This window comes from Labeo rohita, chromosome 20 (assembly GCF_022985175.1).
Source record: "Labeo rohita strain BAU-BD-2019 chromosome 20, IGBB_LRoh.1.0, whole genome shotgun sequence".
In the NCBI taxonomy this organism is placed as follows: Eukaryota; Metazoa; Chordata; class Actinopteri; order Cypriniformes; family Cyprinidae; genus Labeo; species Labeo rohita.
The window spans coordinates 793221-814711 of record NC_066888.1 but is presented as its reverse complement, the minus strand read 5'-3'; the positions used below and the strand labels follow the sequence as shown (position 1 = coordinate 814711).

The window sequence follows — 21491 nt, the reverse complement described above, 5'->3', positions numbered from 1 at the left end:
CTGAGACCGGTAATCAGACCTATGTTACCAGCATGGGATCTATCCCTGGTCCTAGACGCACTCAGGGAAGCCCTCTTTAAATCTTTGGAGCATGCAGAGACATACATCATACAAGATATCTTTACTGCTTGCCCTGACTTCTATGAAGCAGGTTTGAGAGTTAAGCCGGGCTCACACTGTGCGATTTTGGCCACGATTTGGCCGTCTGAGACAAATTTTGAAAATCCTACAGGATTTCTATAATCCTAGGCTAAAAGCTGCAGACGACAGACGATTAATGGCTGTTACAAAGAAATTCTGGCAGTGTCTGGCAGTCCTGCAGTGTGTCTTCTATGACGAACATCATACTGTCTCCGTTTTTCAAGACATGCCATGATCAGGATTAATGCTAGAGATTTCTTCTAACCGCATAAACAGCGGTGCTCCCGTACGCCACGCACAGAAATCATATGATATGCTGCCTTTGCTATGATAAACACCAGTTGCGCCGCTGGGTGTGTAGTGCTGCTTACACTATTCTTCGTAAATACACTGCTATTGCTGCCATTCATAAACTTAATGATAGCCAACGTTTCAGCGCCATGTGTAATGCAGCTTGCAGTCACTGAACGCGTATGGGTTGATAAAATAAAACTTCGGACAGGTTTTCTTGCGTGCACCCCTTTTTAACGCGTCTTGACTGTCATACAGTCTGAAATTCATGGCAATGAGATCTCACACAGTGTAACATGGTCATCATTTTTGTACAGTCTGACAAGCAACAATGGTAAAGGACTATTAAAAATCACACAGTGTGAAACCTGTGGCTCATTCTATAAGAGGAATGGCTGCTTCTTGGGCATTATTCAAAGGCATCTCTATGGAAGATGTGTGCAGCAGCTGACTAGGCTTCTTCACATACATTTGTGAGATTTTATAAAATCTGCCTTGGTATGGACAGTGCTGGAAGCACAATAAAAAAGAACAGAAGGAAGAGAAGCCTGCTAAGTGCAATGAGTTTAAGGCATGTAATGCCTGAATATTGGGTGTTTTCTATATCATATAGTGAGATGTTGAGTGAGTTGACAGAAAGAGAACATTTAGTTATTGTTATAAACTAATTTCTCTGAGGGAGATGAGTGAGACATCTCACCAGAGGACCTATTATTCATTCGGTTGGAAGAACTGTAAAGTATGTCATACTGGGTCAGCACTGCTGTTTATATAGGAAAGGTTGGGGCTTCCCAGGAACACAGCTCTCTGGCATGTGACCCATCTCTTTCCAGGACTTGATGGACAACGATTTAATCTGTATGTTTTGGAGTATTTCGAATATTTCAGACCAAAATTGCACAATGTGCAAAGTTGGGTAAAGTGATTTTTAAAAGCCTACTGATTGGTAAACTCCCTTTGTGTTCTGCAGAGAACTTCATCTTTTTAGGTTACATTTTCCAGGTGTGGAAAATGTACCAGACTTGCCCACCTGTCCTATAGGCTGAGAACCTCAAGTACGTTTGTATCACTGGACAAAGAGCTCATGTCAATGTAATACTGTAACTTTTGTGTTATCCACCGGTTAGGTTTCTTCCTGTATTCCTGGAGATTCCCATTGTTTCAAAAATGGTGCACACAGATCCATGCCTCAACAACTCTCTACATGTCTGCGCCATTACGATTTAGGAATTGTTAGGATAAAAGTAGGTTCTTTCTGTTTACAGTACTCACACATCTGGCTTTTCCTCTTTCGCTCACAGCTTGGTGGTCAAGAAAGAAAAGTAATTTTACAAAAAAATTAAAAGCAGACTCTAATTTTGTACCAATATTGGCTGAGCTCAGCTGGCCATGTGTGTGCGTGTGTATGCATAATATTCTCAGAATCCATAAGCAACTCGCTCAGATAAGAGCGCTTTCACTTTGAAATATTTAGACAGTGATAAAATATTTAAATAGTGTGGCGTGATAGGGATTCGTATTCTCAGTTGAGTTGTACCTGTCCTTGCTTGTGTGCCTGTGTTGGGGATTTTCAGCATTTAAATATTAATTATGATATAGACCAAAAGTATGATCTTAGACATGTTGTGTAGTTAATTGCTGCAAGTGTAACTGGTACTAAATAAAGCTCTTGTTCTGGTCTTCAACACAAACATAAAGATTAGACAGGTTAAACATAGTGTACCGTGATAAAAACTATGCTCTTATATTATTTCCATTTCCATATCTTAGACACTTTGGTTTTTAGAAAATATAGTTTTATTTTTCAGAGTCATCACAAACTGAATATTTGTAGCTACAATATGTATACATATCAAAACCAGAGGATTATATACAAAATTTATTACAAATACTGGATTGATACTAGGAATGAACAGTATGAAATGAGACAATATTTCCACGGTGATGAACCCTGAAGCCAGTCCAGATGTCCAAGTGGTCTTTTGCAGCTGGTGTTTCCATTGTGAGGGGCTTTTGACGTCACTTTGCTAACTGGCAGGGGTTCTTTTGTTGCTATGGTGAGATTCTGTAACCCCAGTCACAGTGGGTGTTGGTAAGACAGGACCTTAATGAGGCACGCAAGCAAACAAAGGTTCTTTTCTCCAAGAGACACCGTTAATTATCTCTATTATTGTAGTTATGACAGAGACAACATCAAAGGGTAACATTAAAGGAATGTTAATGAAAATATTTTTTTCTGCCCATTATTGTATCATTCATAATCATTTCTTGCTGACACACTTGAATGTAAATTTTCTCGATGATACATGGTATTCCATAACAAATTTGCCACTTTTTTCATCTAGAATGTGACCGTGTGGCTGTGTATTTGTAATTAGGGCTGTATAATTGATTAAGTGTTATTAATTGCTTCCAAAATAAAAGTGGGTGTTTACATAATATGTGTGTGTGTTGTGTATATTTATATGTACATAAATATGCACACACGGATATATTTAAGAAATATGTATTGCACATATTTATTTCATATTTATCCTGGAGAATCCTAAAGCTACACATTTTACATCAGGTCAAATGAATTTGTATAGCACTTTTCTCAATACACCCTGTTTGAAAGAAGCTTTACAAAAAAACTGTGTAAATTTTTTACAACTTACAAAATCTTATAACTTTAGAATCTGTTATTACAATTGTTTTCAGCTGAGTATTTGTGCAGAATATTACACGTGAACACATAACACCACAGTATCATGTTATGATGCGCTGACATCAAGTAATAACAATGTGTGAACATTTGTGGCTGCATCCTGGAGAATATAACCAAACAAGAGCTGTAATATGGAGTATTTTTTGATTTCCATGGAAACAGGATGGAGTGAATTGTCAGTCACACCCTGACTGGTCGTATTACTCCAGATGGATCTTCACTGACTGGGAACAGAATTTGGCAGCACTTCCCAGTGGTACTCCTAGAGTTTCCCCGGATGAACACATACAAGCGCGCTGTTGTCACCAGGCATTTTCACATGGACAGTAGGAGATGGGCTCTGTTACTGTTAGGAAACGTGAACACGCAAGGAATTTAGGGCTGATAACGTGAGATTGTTTTGTGTTGTTGATAAACAACAGCCTGTATTCTCGAAAATTACTACGTTGTTGTGATTTGCTATAAATTTTAGGGGCTGCTCTTCTGTCTTTTCAGAGTAACTTATGGGATGACTAGCACTGAACATGAGACTACACAAAGACAGTGCTGTGGTAGCAGGTTAAGAATAGGTTATAGAATAAAAAGCTGTAGATTAAAACTATGTGCATTTTAATGACATGCGGTTTAATCAAATACTATATTCAAGTTTGAAGTTTACTTGAAGTTTGGTAATTTTGTATCATAACACAGGTAAATGAATTCACACAAATAGAAATAATCACCTTTCTTTCATTGTTCACTAACAATGGCAGAACCATAGACTGTATTCCCTAGAAACAAATATACAGATTAATTGTGTACAAGGTTGCTGCCAGGTGCGTAAACATTAATGGATTTCATTTAATTTTGCAGTAATGATAATTGTTTTGTTTGAAGTCACCATTATGGTGATTAGAGTAACATTTGTTTGGGGCTTGGTATAATTACAGTTCAAGCTCTCTCTCAGAGAGTTCATGACTGTTTCTTTACAGTACTTTACTGTAGATTACCAGATTTGCAGAAAAATGTAGTTCTATTTTTGCAGTTTAAATTATAATAGACCATGAGACCTAAGCGATAAAGAACATTCTGATTATTTACCCTAATGTTATTGCAAACCTGTACTCTATTTTTTCAGACTCACAAAAGGATAAAGTCTGAGTAATCTTCATACAGTTCTTTTTATTTTAAAAAGGGAGAAATACATTAAAATATTATAAAAATGGTCCAAATTTCAAAACTTATTATCAGTAAATCAGAAAATGTTAGTTTCTCTGTTCATCACATAAAGCTATTGTAGAAGAATATAGCAATTGGTATAATTTCCAATATAGCAAATGAGTACTTTATATGATTAATTTGACTATTTTTTTCTTTTCTGAAATTTACCATGTAACTGTTGTTGTCAGAAAACGAACTGTGTGAAAATTCCACAGAAGAAAGTAACAGCATATGGACTGTGAAGAATGTGATGATGAGTAAATGATGACAGAATTGTAATTTTGGGTGAGCTATCCCATTAATATGAGTCTGTTATAATCAACCTAGTTACACAAAACAGGACAACATTATATGGAAAGGCTGTGTTTATTCTGAGAAACAGATAAATTATACATAGATAAGTTATCTTCAAAAATATCAGTGTGTGCATGTTTTAAACAATAAGTTATTTAAAGTAAAATAACTAGCAGTGCTGGTACAACACACATACTGTACTCAAACAGACAATAGATCCTGTCTGAATGTTAACGAAAACACCACAAACACATTTGAACAAGTTTCACTAACCTGTTAGTTACCGAATTGTACCCATTTGTTTATTTACCCTTACGGCTCACTTTTGTACTTCAAATTCATGGTGAAATATCATTCTGTGGTTTCACTTCGATGGCCCCTTCAACACATTTTGTTGACTTTATGTAACGGTGTACCTACCTATCTACTAACGCTCAGTTGATAGTTGATAGAGTGTAGAGTGTTATTAAACTGGTAGGATTAGGATTAGAATAAGTTGACGTGCTTGCAAAGTTACGTTTAGTCAGTAGAAGGTCTGTTGTGCGACCATCACAATAAAGAGGTGGCAGATGTTAAGCAGACAGTCTACTGACACTCTAATGAGAATTAGTTGACATGTAGGTGCAATGTTACTTATTGTCATCAGATTACCATCAAAATACAGTGTTACCCATTCTGCAGCATAAAAAGCAGCATAACTGAGCTTTCAGTTCAAGGCCTTAATTTTCAAAAACAGCAAGAACTGTCTTCTGTATTGCAGGCGGACTGTGAACGCCAAAAGCCACTGGAATGATATTTGCCACTAGCTCAGTTTTAAAATCTAGTCTCTGAGGTGCCTCTCTTCAGACTGCTGCTCATAAACTCATCATGCTCAAAGCTCAAGTTATTGTGAGACCTAGAGATCATAAGAAGTTTCTCCTTTTTCGTGTAGTCCTTCTTCACCGCCACTGGGGGCACTATTAGCCGGTCCATAGGGTCCTCTTTGTTCTCCAGTTTAGTGTATCCTTTACTATTACTGCGGTCCAATCTGGGCCAGCTAGGGTGTTTCCTCTGTTCGGGCTGGACAGTCAGCATTGTGGGCCCTCTCTCTAAATCTAGAGATTTGGAATGGGCTGACAACATGTGGAGAGAGTTATTGGAGCCGAAGTCTTTACGCGCTGCTCCAGGTGACAGGAATCTACCGCTGGTGGATCCAGGAGACAGTGAGGAATGGGACGATGCGGAGCTTGGGGATTCAGTGGCTGAGTTGCTCCGGAGCAGGTGGGTGCCCGGAGGCTTGAAAGCTTTGGCGACGTCGGGAACAGGGACTGTTAACGACTCCATTGACGGAGGTCTGGAGTGGACCCTGTTCTGCTCTAAGTCCTCCGTGATGCTATCAATGTCAGGCTCGTCGATGACGCAGTTGTTGAGTTTAATGACGGGCAGCGTGAAGGCGCTGATGGAAGAGGAAACGATGGAGCGCGTTTGGCATTTCTTGAGCGCGCCACGCTTGTCCTCCCACCGACGACTGCCCTCATCCTGGAACCCGAAGATACATTCAGAACGGTCCTTGTAGGTAGGCGACAACAGGCCTAATCCACCTCTGGCCTCACTCATTAGACCCTCATCATCCTCACCCGAGCTGGTCCTGTGGGAGAATCGGACATCCCCATCAAGACCGGAAAAGGACATTAGCGTATTTGCTGCGAGCCGTGAGGCAAACTGGCTGTCCAGACCAAAAGAACGGATCTCCGTGTCTGCGTAGGGACCCACGTAGGCCCCGTTCGTACATTTCTGCTCCTTAATCCGCAGGCTGTGAATGTCTATGACAGTCGAGTACATGTCCCTCATGTGGATGATCTTTGTCTCACGATCCCTGTTCTCGTGCAAGATGGCATTAGCACAGATGAAGATAAAAATTCCAATTCCCATTGTGAAAGGACCCAGCATTTTCATCTTCTCTGAATGCAGGTGCTGCTCCAAGAACTGCGCAATGGAACCCACCTGCTCTCGGCCAACCTGCGTGTTGTTCACGGACAACTTGCTCTCGGGTGCCTTCTGGTGGTCCTTATGAGGCCAGTATCCTAGAACAGCCATTGCGATGCCTGCCATGAGGATCAGCACTCCCAAAACCAGGAAGAATCCCGAGGCTGAATACAGTCTGATCTTCCCTCTCACCACCACCACATCAGCTCTAGGTTTACGCTTAGCGCATTTCTTCTCAGGTGCAGGGGTGGGGCCCTGGATTGGCAGATGATACTGAGAGCGGGTGGAGTCTTGTCTTTTCAATGCTGCAAGCCCCGTGATCACCCCACCTGTTGCAATCATTGCTACGGCAATAAAAGCCTACAAATAAAGAAATAAACAAGTGTTAAAGTAAGTTGAAGGCTTCAGTCTAATCTTTGATCTCGAAGTCAAACTTTGGGGACCTTGATCTTGGAGGACTTGTGTCCCTACAGAGTTTAGCTCCAACCCTAATCAAACACACCTGAACAAGCTAATCATGGTCTAAAGCAGGGGTGTCAAACTGGAGGGCCGCAGCCCTGCAGAGTTTTGTTCCATCCTTGCTCCAACACACATACTATGCAGTTTTCAATTAAGCCTGAAGGACTTGATTAGTTGGATCAGGTGTGTTTAATTAGGATTGCATCCAAACTCTGCATGGCTGTGGCCCTCCAGGACTGGAGTGGACAGGACACCTCTGGTCTAAAGGATATAGGTTGTTTTTTTTGTTTTTTTTTTTAATCAGGGCTGGAGCTAAAATCTGCAGGGACACCGGCTGTCCAGGATCAAAGTTTCCCACCCCTACTCTAGGTGTTAGGGAAATTTGTTCACTAAATGCTAGTCTAAGCACCATTGTGAATCTTTGTCAAATTTTTAGGTCACAGCATTATGTTGTTACCCTTGCCTTGCTTTGTACACAAAGCAAGCAAAACAAAGTCATGATTATGACGTACATGACAGAAAAAGAATAATGAATCAATACTGAAACATAACATAACTCATAACATAATGAAGATTTGTTAAACACTGTCCGAAAAAGGTACAGTTCTGTCGCTGGGGCGGTACCCTAAGGTATAAAGTGAAAAGATACAAATATGTACTTTTAAAGTACTAATATGTACTTTTAAGGTAGCAATATGTACTTTCAAAGTATGAAAATGTACCTTCAAGGTACTAATATGCACTGTTTAGGGGTAGGTAAGGTACAAAAATGTATCTTTTCACTTTTGTACCTTAGGTACCACCCCTGCGACAAAACTGTACCTTTTTTCCTGAGAGTGAGGAGTATCTCCCCATGTCTTAATCCCTCTACCACTGAAATGAATGAGGAAATTATCCTTTGAAAGTTTATACTCTATAAATAAAACATTGAAGAATTAGCCAAGAATGGCTGCATATGTACAAAGCAAAGTCTGGCAATGCAATTTTGGCAGCCAAGTGCAGTCAAATATGTGGACACGACAAAAACAATACACAAATCAATTCTCTTATCAAATCTAAAATATGTTAAGTATCCTTTAGTAAAATGGCCAATCTCATTTTTAGAAATATGTCTGCCATTAGGAAAGAGCAAGTAAATACAGCCTAAATGACTGAGTCACAGTGAGCCATTATTATTTGTAAAGACTGGTATACTGCATGTTAATTAACATTTTATCAGATAGAAATCCCCTGAGGCTCACTGCTCTGCTCTCTGCAGGGTCACTAGACTTAGATGGATTCTACACATGTGCAGTCCTACACCATTTTTTTATGCTGTCTATTTATTGACTTGTAAGTAAACCCTTCAACCACATATTTATGTTGGAGATACAGCTTTGTGGGCAGCACGCTGACATATCATCCAACAACGCTTTGGCTGACCTGAAAGTTTGAGTTCTGGCTTGAGGTTCTGTTCCTGTCCTATTGCTTCCTGATTCTCCTCAAACAGTCCTTTCAAACAATGGCCAAAATGCTCAAAAGATAAACAGCAGTTTTTATTGTGCGCTCACTTTTTCCAGTTTGCATTTCGATATAGTCATTGATATTACAGTACACTCCTGACCCAGCTATCACATCAGTTGAATTCTATATTAATGCAACAGGTTTCTACATTTCTTTACAACCATAAGGTTGATTTTAGCCTGCTTCTGAAAAATACATAATATTTTGTTCCACTCCCATCCACAACTTTTGCAATGTCACACTCCCACCTGCAAAAGCCCATAAGTCTACAAGGATTTTTTAGTAACGTTCCCGTAAGATTCTGTCCTGCTCTATTGTCATAGGCTATTTTTTTCCAATTACCATTAATAAAAACAAAAGAAAGAAAAAAAAAAAACACACTACAGCATGAAACGTGCTTTTTAACAAGTACAAAAAAAACAACAAGTAAAATGACCTATATATTTAGGTCAGTACCTAAAAAACAAGAAAATACATAGATTTCTAACAAAAAGCAGCAGGCAATAGGAATGTCAAATAGGAAAACCTTGACAAATGTCTGATTTACCTTTGTTTGGTTTCAAAGCATTATCATCTGTAACTCTAGGGTATATCTGGCTGCATGTCTCTCTCATTCAGATGACAAGAGATGAAACAGCAAAAACATTTTACAGGCATAAGAGGTTAGCTTTCGTCTAGTGGTCATGTCTGATGGATCAGTCAGTCAAAACAGGTGAGGAGCAAAATGATGGCTAAATGTTAACACACAGGAACTATCAGATCTTGGAGGTTGAAGGTGAACCCACCAAGCACACCCACACGATCAGACAGTAGGAAGAGGTAGTGGTGTTTTTCTGTTGTGATGTTGACTCTCTGGGTAAACTCATCAAATATCGGTGGCAGAGGGCAGACAGAGAGAGGGATGTCGATTAAAGCAAGAGGAGTCTTCCAACCTCTTCTAATAAATGACTAAATAGATGACTTTATATGGTCAGTCCGCTATAAAATTATTAGGGAGGAGACAATACCAAGACTGAACCAAGATTTTATCTATTAAGCAAACATCCATCTTTATTAGTTTAATGTCTAATCAGTAAACAGTTGGTGCTTCAGACCCTGTAATTAGCTGGCCTTGGTACGGTGTTGTATTTATAATCCGAGAGAATGAAGCATGTTATGTCAACAATGATTGTTGATGTACGGCACAAGGCAAGCAGTGCAATCCACTGCACGTACACAAAGTTATTATTCTACTAAAGGAAACAACGCCACAAAATGTTAAAAGAGTTGGAAGCTTCAGGATAGAAGAGGTGGAGATTATATAAACAAACATGAGAACAAAAGCACACATTATGAGATCATAGCCAACAGTCATCTGTCTGCTACAGTCTGGAAACGGGTACTTTGCTCTAAAGAATGCTTTAACTCTCTGTGAGCCGTTACTAATTGCCTGTGTGTTTATCAGCAGCTTCAAACATCTAATCTTCAAACATGTGTTCCACAGACTGCACAAAAAACATTCACCGCTCGTTATCTCTTTATGGATATTTTATTTTAGACAAGGGTTTTCAAAGCTACAAAGGAACTGTGATACAAGAAAGCACTTTGAGGAGCATTTCACAATGTGCTAATACAAGGCAACGTTGACTTGTAACTTGATTTTTGTAGGGAATGTCACACCTAGCAATCGTTTTTACAGAAATTCTGCTCTTGTCTGCCAGAGGTCTGTAACACACCATGGAAAAGGGGTGACAGACAAAAATGGTTTTACATTTCTCTCATTTCCCAGATTTACAGGATTAGAATGCTATATCAAAAAAAAAAATATATAATATTATAATTATAATTAATTATAAAAAAATTATAAAATTATAAAATTAATCTACCTCTAATATCCATTTTTTCCAAGACGGTGGGAGTGGTTCTACAAATAAAAAAAGGTTGTAGAGAAAGTGAAATATAAGAAATATATTGATGTTGGGTTGTTCAGCTTATTTTAATGTGTTTTGTCTTATTTTAAAGTAGTTTAGTCGCCGCCTTCTTGGACGTTTGTTGAGACTCCGGGCCCCAGACCCTGGTTAGGAGTCACTTCATTAGGTGTAATAGGCTGAAAAATTAAAGATATTATTGTAGTAGCTCAGTATTCTATTCTTTTCAGGTCATTCTTATTCAGAAACATTGCTATTGAATTGTTTGTGCTGTTATTTGTTTCTCATTAAATTTTCTTAGATGTTAAATGTTTTAATCAAATGGTTTTATGACAAAAGTCAAAAAGCTGCCATTTTTGTCAGAAATTACATTGAGGAGATAGACACTTTATGTCACATCTACGACTTGGCAACACTGATACTATCATGCACAGTTTTTGCACTTGAATGTGCTTTTTTATCTTAAATGAATATTAAATTTTTTTATTTTAATATAACAGCTCTGTTGTGTGGCAATACTCTGTTGTTCAGCATCAGCACCACGTGAGTAGCATTTTTCCAGCACCCAAAAACACAGGAAAAATATGTGCCACTTGCAGTGTGAAACAGGCCTAATTACTACAATAGTTGAAGAAAATGCCAATTAAGACAAAGCTGGAGCAACACTGGACATGAAAAGGGGGTCAGAAGTTACCTGCATTTGTTCAATTTGAGTTTATAATAGTATAAAGATAAAGGAACTCCTTATGGTCCCCTGCCAGGCCAGGGGAAATATGAGCTGGCAACCCTGCATTTATGCATTAGTGAATCAAGCCAGTGACTAAATGATCAACTTCACATGGTTTCTTGTTAGTAGTGTGAAAACAAATTGCATTAAGGGGATTGTTGCATTATGTGTTCAGCAGACACGACTGTTACCTAAATTAAATTATGACCACTTTTGATTTAAGGATTTTAAGGGGTCATCGAATACCCATTTTCCACAAGTTATGATATGATTCTTTAGGGTCTTAATTCAAATTCTATAACATGCTTTGGTTAATATTTCTCAGTGGTAGTGTACAAAACACTCTTTTTACCTTCTCAAAATCAGCTCTGTTCACAGCAGCCTGTTTTGTTGCATGTTCCTTTAAATGCTAATGAGCTCTGCTCACCCCGCCCCTCTCTTCTGTGGGATGATGAGCCGTAATGTTTACTTTAGCCACATTTAGCCAAAAACTTCCTAACTAGCACATTATTTGGAAAGGCAATTTGTAAAGACTGATATAAATCCTTAAACTTACTTCTTCTGTAGGTGAAGCTGGATCACGAATGATTTGCGCAAACTTAACAAGTAACGTTAATCCTCTGTGTCTTCAGCGGCTCAGATGTTGGGAGTAAATGATGACTGCTGTGTTTATTATTACATCCAAAAAAACTTATTTTATGACCTCTTAGGTACAGGCAGGTTTGTTAAACTCTGCAGGACAGTGTGTCTCCCAGAGTGGGGTTCAAGATTCCTCCTTTGAAAGGCTAGAACACTCAACTCTGTGCCAAACATAAAAACAGGCAGAAACATGAACCATTCCTCGGGCCTGTTAACACTCAGCACTGAGAGATGAACCCTGGTTTTATGACAGAATCAGATGAAAAACTATCTCGTGGGATAATTATCCGAAATCAAAATGCTAGTTTAGAGAGTAGTCTAAGCCATATTTTTCTGCACTGGTTTGCAGACAGAAAGTGTTTCATATTTAAATAATGAAACAATGTTCACATTGAAGTGAAGATGTGGCTCTTAATAAAGTGTTTTGGTGGCTCAGTTCACAGTAAACACTTTGCAGGTGCTCCGACCTCGGATCGCTTTTAAAGTGCACCAACCTTAGTTCATTTCAAACATTTATGTGGACACAAAGCTATTGCATTTTCCCTGTTTGTAATGAGATGCAGTTTTCTGCCAAAATCCTGTAAAAGCTTACAGGTTTATTGTCAAACTACGCCATAAGAAAGAGACTGAATTAAGACAGAGCCATACACAATTACTGCACTGCAAATCAAAACTTCACTCAATAAAACAATTGATGCCAGTGAGCTGTTGCTTTGGCCTTCTTGTAGTACTGTAACACTTGAGTGGCTTCTTAAGCTTTCTCAGGGACATTTTTTTAGCAGTTCTTCCAGAGCCTCCGCTGCCTCCTATCGTCAGTAACGCTGTCAAAATGATTACAACTAAACAGAATCCTACAGGAAGCCTCAAACCATGAATTAAGGAAGTAAACAGAGTTACAGAGTTTTTTTTTTAAAAAAATAGAGAAAACAGTTACTTATTTAGCAAAGAAATCTCCATCTAAGATACTTTCTGTGTTAAACCCTGGCATAGATATTTCTATGGTCTAGATCTATTTTTGGAATATCCCCAAAACACCCAAAGAGCTTCTCAGTTTGTCATTGTTTTGTTACAAAAACATGCTAAATAATATGTAAGCTAAATTCATACATGTATGTGATGTGTATATGTATAAGTGTATATATTATATTTATGAGACAATCCATATATAAACTGAGAAATTGTCTAAACGGTGGCTAGATACTTGTATGAATATATATGACTACCCACGATCATCTGCTGTTCATAAGCACAGTTCAGTGTGTGTGTGTGTGTGTGTGTGTGTGTGTGTGTGTGTGTGTATACATGTGTGTGTGGGTGGAAGGCAGAAGTAATAAAGTCCTCTGCGGCCCAATCACATCGATCATATGCTCTCCAATATTGGTCTTGTTTTCATCTGCTCATCTGTCGGATACTGACCTTTAACAAACCTGCTGAACATTTCCTTTATGGCATCATGCAGATAAACAGAGCCAGTTCGATGTAAGTAGATAAAAATGCTTAAGAAAATGGCAGAAGTAAAGAAATAAATTCGAAATTTGCGCGTAATTGTAATTAAAAAACAAAAACAACCCTCACCACTTCACTTAATCCAAATAGTTTGCTGGTTTGCGATTAAGTGAAGGATAACGCTCAGCATTAATGTTTTATTGACCAATAATACACACCTGTGTGCTGAGATCCTCCTCCTGATGTTATGTGTCCATTACGCACAAGTAGATCTCACGCTCATCATCATATTTCCGCTTCACAGTGGAGGATAATTTCGCGAATACTTTGGTCTGAATGCTGTTTTTCTGTAGTTTCATAATCCGATCGATGAGATTCTCTTTGTCTGGATGTCAGGAGAGAAAACTTCCATCTGAACGCGCTCATCCTCTCCATCTCAGCCCAGCGCGCGCCAGCAGCTGGATACGCGCTTCAGACAAACTTCACGATTCTTACGCAAAAATGTGGTCGGGATGGAAATACCTCTAAGCAGAACAAGTTTGTCTTTCTTTCTTTCCTTTGTTCCCTTTCAGCCCCCCAGTCAAGCGTTACTTCGAGTCTATAAATCCATTAAAAACAGTACAAAGACGAACGTGATTTCCGTGATTTCACTCAGATGTTTAAATAATCCTATCAAACAGACGAGTTCACGTCGACAAAAAGTAAAAGTCACTCATATGTGCTTGTATATTTCAGTATATAACAAATATCAGTTTTCTTTGTGAAGTATCTCCTCAGACGCGGAGAGCTCGAGATCGAGGCGCGAATCATTTGTAACAGGCTGAGCGCGAGCGTTGCCTTTGTACTCCCACGTGACGCCATTCCAGATGACGCACACTGACATCGAGAGAGTGAGAGAGCGTGCGAATTTTAATAATTAATTTGCGTGGGATTGAAAAAAAAAACCTCGCAAACACGCTACGTGTGTTACAGCAAAACAACGCTGACATGATCATTCCTTGACTGCAATTATTTCTGTAGGCTGAATGCACAGGATATATAAACAACCGCAGCTCCTGTCATCGAAATCTTTTATTACAGTAGATGAACTTTGTTACAGTGCCAAAAGCTGGCAACCCTGTCACTGTCTGTATCCGATAGAAATATGGATTCACTGGCTGTAGTGAGATTTAGATGGCATGAACTGAAACAAGGACACACCACTGGATCCAACAATTCATATTTAATTAATCTCAGTGCAAATTACCTTTATACTTAATGTTACAGGCGTACAAATGTTGTACATGCGCTTTTTGAAAACTTTCCCTACCATCTAGTGACTTCTAGTGCAAAATCTTTGACATTTCCTATTCATTATACATTGTTACTTATTATATATATTATATATATATATAAGTACTTATTATATATATAAAAGTAATAAAAGTAAAGTAATTAAGGTTTTTACCCAGTAGCATCACAAAATTCTCTGATGTAAATATTAATAATACAACCCTACAAAATCCCCAGCTTTTTGTAAATGGTCTCTCCTTTTTAAAAAATGTTTTAATAATGGTTATATAAGAAACTCCTTTAAAGTTGGATCCAATCCTCCATGTAAATCAAAACGGCTTAAACCTCATTGTATATCTTGGCGCAGTATTCACATGTTACCATATACATATGTAATTTCTAATAAATGATGTAAATCTAAAGTACTTTACAAAAATATCCACAATGTTACCCTGTAAATGTAGCTGTTAGCAGATATATTCAGAGTTTGTGATAAATGTAGCTTTTGTAACACATCTGTTGAATATATTGAACATTTATTTTTCTACTTCATTTTGGGTTTTTTTAAAAGACATAACAAAAAATTAAACAAAGCCCTTAATTTAGAACCCCATGATATTTTTACTTTGTAAAATACATTATTAATCTGTTAATTATCTTAGCAAAGTTGTATATTCATAAGTAAAAAGTAATTTAAAAGAAACCATCATATCTTAGATTTTGTAACACTCTTAAAATATAATTTGAGATCACAAATACAATACAAATTCTAAAGCTTTTCAAATTTATGTCTTAATCAATTGTGTTTTTTTATTATTATTATTGTTGTTGTTCCGTTTTGAGATGCGTGAAGTTGCCCTATGTTTGGCCTGTGCTTTTGTGTTATGGAACTAAAAAAATAATAATAATAATAATATTCAACATACCAAAACTGTTTATTGTAAAATGTTGTTTTTTGTTTTTTTTTTAAATATAGTCCGCAATGTATGTTTAATCTTTGGGAAATTCATTGAATTAAACTTCATTGTTTCCCCTTGTTTTATACACAGTGTGTTTACAGGGTTCCCTGGAGCAGTTTTTCTTCTGCACATGGTGGTTAAAGAGTTAATGTACTAAAATGCTTTATCTAAAAGACTACAGATGTCGGCATCTCTCTGGTTTCCTGTGTTTATGCTATGCATAGCTGAGTCCACAAGGCTTTTTCTCTCACACACACAGGAACGTATAATCTCTCACTTTTTCTTCTTTTAAATTTTGCACCCTTTTCTTGTGATCAGATGTTTTGCAGTTCATTAACAGTTTTTAAGACATGTTATTTGGTTCATTTGTTATCTGCTTGTTAAGCTGTGACATATTGAATACTGAAGTGAAAACAGTAAAAGGAAGTGTATACGAGCAGCGTTCGTTGTTTGTTTTTGTCCTCTTGAAGGAGCGTTTTGACCAGGAAACTGTGACATCAGACTAAACAACTAAATTGGGAAAAAACAGTACAGAGAATTGACAGCAAGCAAAGTGAAAACCACATTACAAGTCGGAGGTCTGCCCACAAGGCTGTCGGCTCCAAATCTTAACTGTTTTAATTTCAATTATCAATTAGTGTAATTGTCTGTGTGTGTGTCTTCCTGCTGTGGAGAAGTACCACTCACGTCTAGAGCTCCACTCTTTGCTCCTGCTCACCCACATACGCACACAGCTCTCTGAGGCCCTTGTTTATTTGATTGACACTGTGGTTAACAGGGATGCAACCAGCTTTTAGGAAATAAAGGATTGTTATACAGCAAGAGGGAGGCATGTCTAATAAACCTACTGGTTGGAGCAGATCTGGCAGTTTAATCCCGTTGAAAAGACATGTTTTGTCGTCTTCTCTAACATCTATACATGCATGCATGCATTACAGAAGGAAAACTGCACATCTGGGATGAGTTTCTTTGGTTTTCAGCACAGGCCCCGTGTGCCTACCCTTAAACAAGACTGAGAAAGAATAAACAGGAGTTTTTTTAAAATGAGTAATTTTGGTATTCATGAAAGCATAGCTGAAATTGGAGTCATGAACCAGATCGTGTAGTCTATGTCTGATGAATATTTTATTCAAGCGGAGCGTAGGCAGCTGGGAGCTTGTGTAGTGCACTACAGCATATTCCTGCTGTATTAATGTGTTTTTCAGTGTTGTCATCACAACAGATGTTTCAGGTGAGTACATTAGATCCACACACACACACTCTCTCACAGTCTAATGGGTTGTTCACAACAAGGATGATACGAAGTTTTAATTGTCATTCTACTTCTATGGCAGTGGGGAAGTTCACACCACAGCAATAACCATAATGACACAGAGGGAATGATTTTACGCTGATGAATCATAAAAATATTTAAGTCCAATCAGATTGCACCCAACTGTAATGAGCTTGAGCATTTAAAGTGTCCCACTTACAGAGTTTCATAAAGTGGTTTTAGGGGCTTACATGATTAGGAGAGCACAAGCTTAAAATCACATTTTTAAAATCTATGTAAAAATGAAATTTCTGTCATTACACAAAAACACAAAAGAGGCAGAATGTCTGAGCTGCTCTTTCCATTCAACAAAAGTAGATAGTGATGCTTTATAAAGCAGCATAAAAAGTCTTCTAATACAATAACGATTGATAGAAGAACAGAAATTTGTTGTTCACTGATAATCTTCCTGTCTTTTGGGACTCTTATTTACACTTGGCTCATCAAGATGCATCACACCAGCCACAGAACAGTTTTTCCAACCGTTTTATCCTAGACGTTTGGATTTAAAAACATAATTTACTACATATGTAAAAAAAAAAAAAAAAAAGCATACATTTACATTGCATTAAATCTTAACAGGTGTGGTTTATTTATTTATTTATTTTTTAAAAAACAACTTTAAAATATCTAAACTCTGTCCAAAATGTGAAGTGAACAAGAACCCATTTCTGCTAATCATATGCTTAAATACATTTCTTCAACAAGAACGCATTGTATTGTCAAATTCGAATCCAACACAAGTCGTCTGACACATCGGGCTGGTAAATAAGGCAAAATCACCCGCCCCTGTGAAAAATTACCCATATTTTGGCTGGTGACGGTGATAATTTTCCCACCCAGCTCACAACTAAACATGACGTGCCAAGTTTCAATATGCGAACTTGAATGTGAGAAAAAACATTTGAGAGCTATAGTCCAGAATTACAATTTCAGCAAGTAGCACATTTTTACAAAAAAAGTGATACTTTTGATATTTATCATACTTCTGTTGTGCTTTAAACTGAATCCATTTTGGAGCTTTGTGATATAAATCATCTAGTTTTGTTCCATGGAAAACAGCAGCTTAGATATTCTGCCTAACATATCCTTTTGTGCTCCATGGAAAGAAATCAAGTTTAATAAAACAGAAGTAGTGACGATTATTTAATTTTTTTGCTCCAGAAGGGTTAAGACTAGATGACACGATGATACATTTAATTGTTGGGAAAATGTGCAGTAAGCCTTTGAGCTTATAGAGCGCTCATCATGAGCACCTTACAACAACATCTTCATTTCCTACACAAGCGGATAATTCAGCCAGCATCACAGAGGAGGTGGATAGAGACGTGAGTTTTAAGAGCAGTGGAGGATGAATCTAACACTGCAGACAGCGTAGGTGTGATCACTATAGTCAAAGAGAGTCTAAAAATAGGCATGCTCTTCAATTAATGAGCGCTTTTCTGCACATGCCGGAAAAAAAAAAAAAAGAATAAGAATCCCACCATTGCATTGACGCAGGATTTTGGTGTTTGCTCTCTCGTTTCATTATTCATGAAAAGACGATCGTCTTAGGAGGCAGCTGAGGAAAGCCTGATGCTGTCCTGAATCCCAGATATGTGATCATTGGTGGAGGAATGCATGCATGCTTTGGAGAACCACACAAGCCACATACAGTACATACATACGCTTGTTTAGTTTTGAACTCATTTTGAGTATGATTATGTAAGGTGAAAGCATTATAACGTGTTGACAGTGTTGAACACTGCTCCAACAGTTTTCTGTTACATAATGTGTGAGTACAGATCAGGGTAATTCAGACCACAGATGGATTACCCTTCACGCATGGGGATTCATCTATCACCCCAGCATGTACACATACAGTGTCTCGTGTTACGTGCCAACACAGGGTAGTTTGGAGGTGACAGACACATATAAAACTCTTAAAAAGGTGTTTGTGGGAGCGTATTGGCGAATAGTCACTGCATAAACATACCCAGAAGACTAGTTCACACTGCCTCAGCAAACACCTACAGAGTTAGCACACCGATCCTTAACCATTGGAACAAAGTGTTTGTTACTTTTTTTTAGGTAGTGTGAACCAACATTCATACCGAAGACGCTTTCTGAATTAACCAATGGCAATAACAGATGGCCATGTTTGGAAGAATGATAGGAAGAATGATTGTTAAGGAAAATATATAAGTGTTTTCTCATTGCAGAAGCCATATATACATTTTTTAAATCTATTTTTATTATCATCAAAGCCTTTTGTTTAGTTTTATGTTTTATACAGGTAATGAGGGATTTATTTATTTATGGTATAATTCCACACTTCCAATCCAGTAGGGGGTGCTCATATCAGAGAAACAGTCATTGACTGCAAGGTGTATGAGCAGTGTGAGATGACAGCATAAAGATGTTGCTTGGTAGGAAATTAAAGTTGGTCAAGACATCAGCATCAGTGCCTGCTGGTAGTAATTACAATAATTTTAGAAAAACAAACAAATCTTTCTCCATTTTTTTTTTTTTTTTTTTTTTTTTTTTGCTATAAACAAATCACAACTATTTCATTATATCATAATAGCTAAATAAGTATAATGTAGTAACAGCATGAAACAGCATAAACCCTGCAGTAAGTGCAATATGTTTTTGCGTAAAGTTCTCAGAGTAATCAGTCACATCGTGACATTTACAGTGTGGTTTAGGTAAGTGGCTTGTTAAGTGCTGATGGAAAAAAAAAATAGTATACCGTATCTAGAGCTGTTTGTGAGAGCTGACAAATGTGATGTATCGCAATGCTAAAATACACTTCTTGTACACTTCTTTGTGACCAAAGTCAACACCTCATATTGAAGCAGTGTAACAAACAAACCATTTACTGTAGCTCTGATAGGGCGACTTATATCTTTTCTGAAGTATTCTTCTCACTCTCTTGCTCTTTTCTTTGCTGCCTGAGATATTTGGGCTGCAGCATGAACGGATGAAACTGGTCTCCGGCAGCGTGTCAGTTCTCATCACAGCACATGTGCATCTGTGTCTCATGTTAAGACATTGGGACATTTCTCCTCAAAACATCTTTTGCTCCAGCAGAACACAAGTCATGGAAAACCATCTGTTTCCAATCCAAACAGGCAAGTCATATTTTCCATACGCTTAAAAAAACTGTTGGAGACACTTTTCTTTTGACAACTGCAGTCATTTATAACTGTTAACCTAACAGAAAAAAGATTAACATGAAACTGTTAAAATATTAGTAAGTTTAACACTAAAAAAGGTTTAAATGGGACAGTAAAACCTGTTAATTGGTGAACTACAAAGTGCCACATCATGGGGAAAGATTATTGCAATGAATCTTCTATACTCAAGAATATGGGTGCAAATGTGAGGTTTATTTGGAGGCTGATGGAGGTTACACAAAGTAAGCCAGTGGAAGAAACCATCAAACAACAGAAAAGCCCATGAGCATGCATACATTCAGTGTTACCCAAAGACCTGAACGAAGCTGTAGATATATCTAGGGAATCACAACAAGTCCTAAATTTTACAGAGACTTTGCCATAATTTAGAAACCTAAGTGAAGGTAATTGCTGATAGGCAGTAGCTGAAGGAGGTAGTGATGAGTTACAACTACACTACAGGAACACTACATTTACTATTTAATTATTTTGATTTATAGCTTCTGCCTATAATATTCAAGTAGTCCAAAAGTTGTTTTTCAGGTGTGTTTGATTAGGGATGGAGCTAAACTCTGCTGGACACTGGTCCTCCAGGACCTGATCTGATGGTTTTAAAATAATGTTGGCAAAAGAGCGCACAAAGGTGTTTTTCATTAGTCCATCTGGGCACAGTTCTATTTTCAAGGTACTGAGATCATAAAACAAATAAGAATTAAAGAAGAATTTTTTTTTTTTTAATATTTGCCACAACAAATCTTTAAAAGATGCACTATTATGTAAATTACTCTTCCAGACTTTTTAGACCAGTGGTTCCCTACCACGTTTCTGGAGCCCCATCAAAACTGCACATTTTGCATCTCTTGTTTGTCTGACACACCTATTTCAGGTCTCTGAGTCTCTGCTAATGAGCTGATGATCTGAATCAGGTGTGTTTGATTAATGAGACATGGAAAACATGCAGTGTTAAGGGGGCTCTAGGAATATGGTTGGGAACCGCTGCTTTAGACAGTGTGGTTTAATCTATCTCAGAAAACTGCACCCTTCAACGGCACTGAGGAACCATATAAAGTGTGCTTGGTTTCTTTACATGCCAGTCTACTTTCCCTGAGCAGTTGTTGACCAGAATAAACTGCCATATGGACAAGACCCTCTGACATCCAGTCTACACAAGACTACCCTGGTATTACCCTCTTATTATTGGCATCATTTGCTGGAACTTGTGAAGTCATTGTGCAGCCTTCTATTATTCCCTTTGCATTATGTTATGGGTTATGGTTAGGCTTAACATTTACTTTGCACTTAATAGTGTTGGCAGCGTGGTATATCTACATCATTATCATTTAATAATATAATAAAATACAGTGACAAAATATTGTTGTGATCCCATAATGCCTGCAGCATTTACACTGTAAAGTTCTAGCAAACACAACTACCAGATTTTTGTTATAAACTGAACGAAAATTGTGTACAGTGTACTACACAGAAAATAATAAATTACACAGCAATAAGAC

At 37.8% G+C, this 21491-nt stretch overlaps 1 protein-coding gene across 1 annotated transcript; it reads right to left on the bottom strand.

Moving 5' to 3' along the window:
* Nucleotides 1–2110: 2110 nt before the first annotated feature.
* On the bottom strand, nt 2111–14181 carry tmem200a (transmembrane protein 200A). Its single transcript, XM_051138605.1, has 2 exons — nt 13498–14181; nt 2111–6958 (listed from the first exon to the last, which is right to left on the bottom strand). Exon 2 carries the CDS (start codon nt 6938–6940, stop codon nt 5447–5449), a length of 1494 nt encoding a protein of 497 aa, XP_050994562.1. The 5' UTR covers nt 6941–6958; nt 13498–14181; the 3' UTR covers nt 2111–5446.
* Between the last annotated feature and the right edge of the window lie 7310 nt (nt 14182–21491).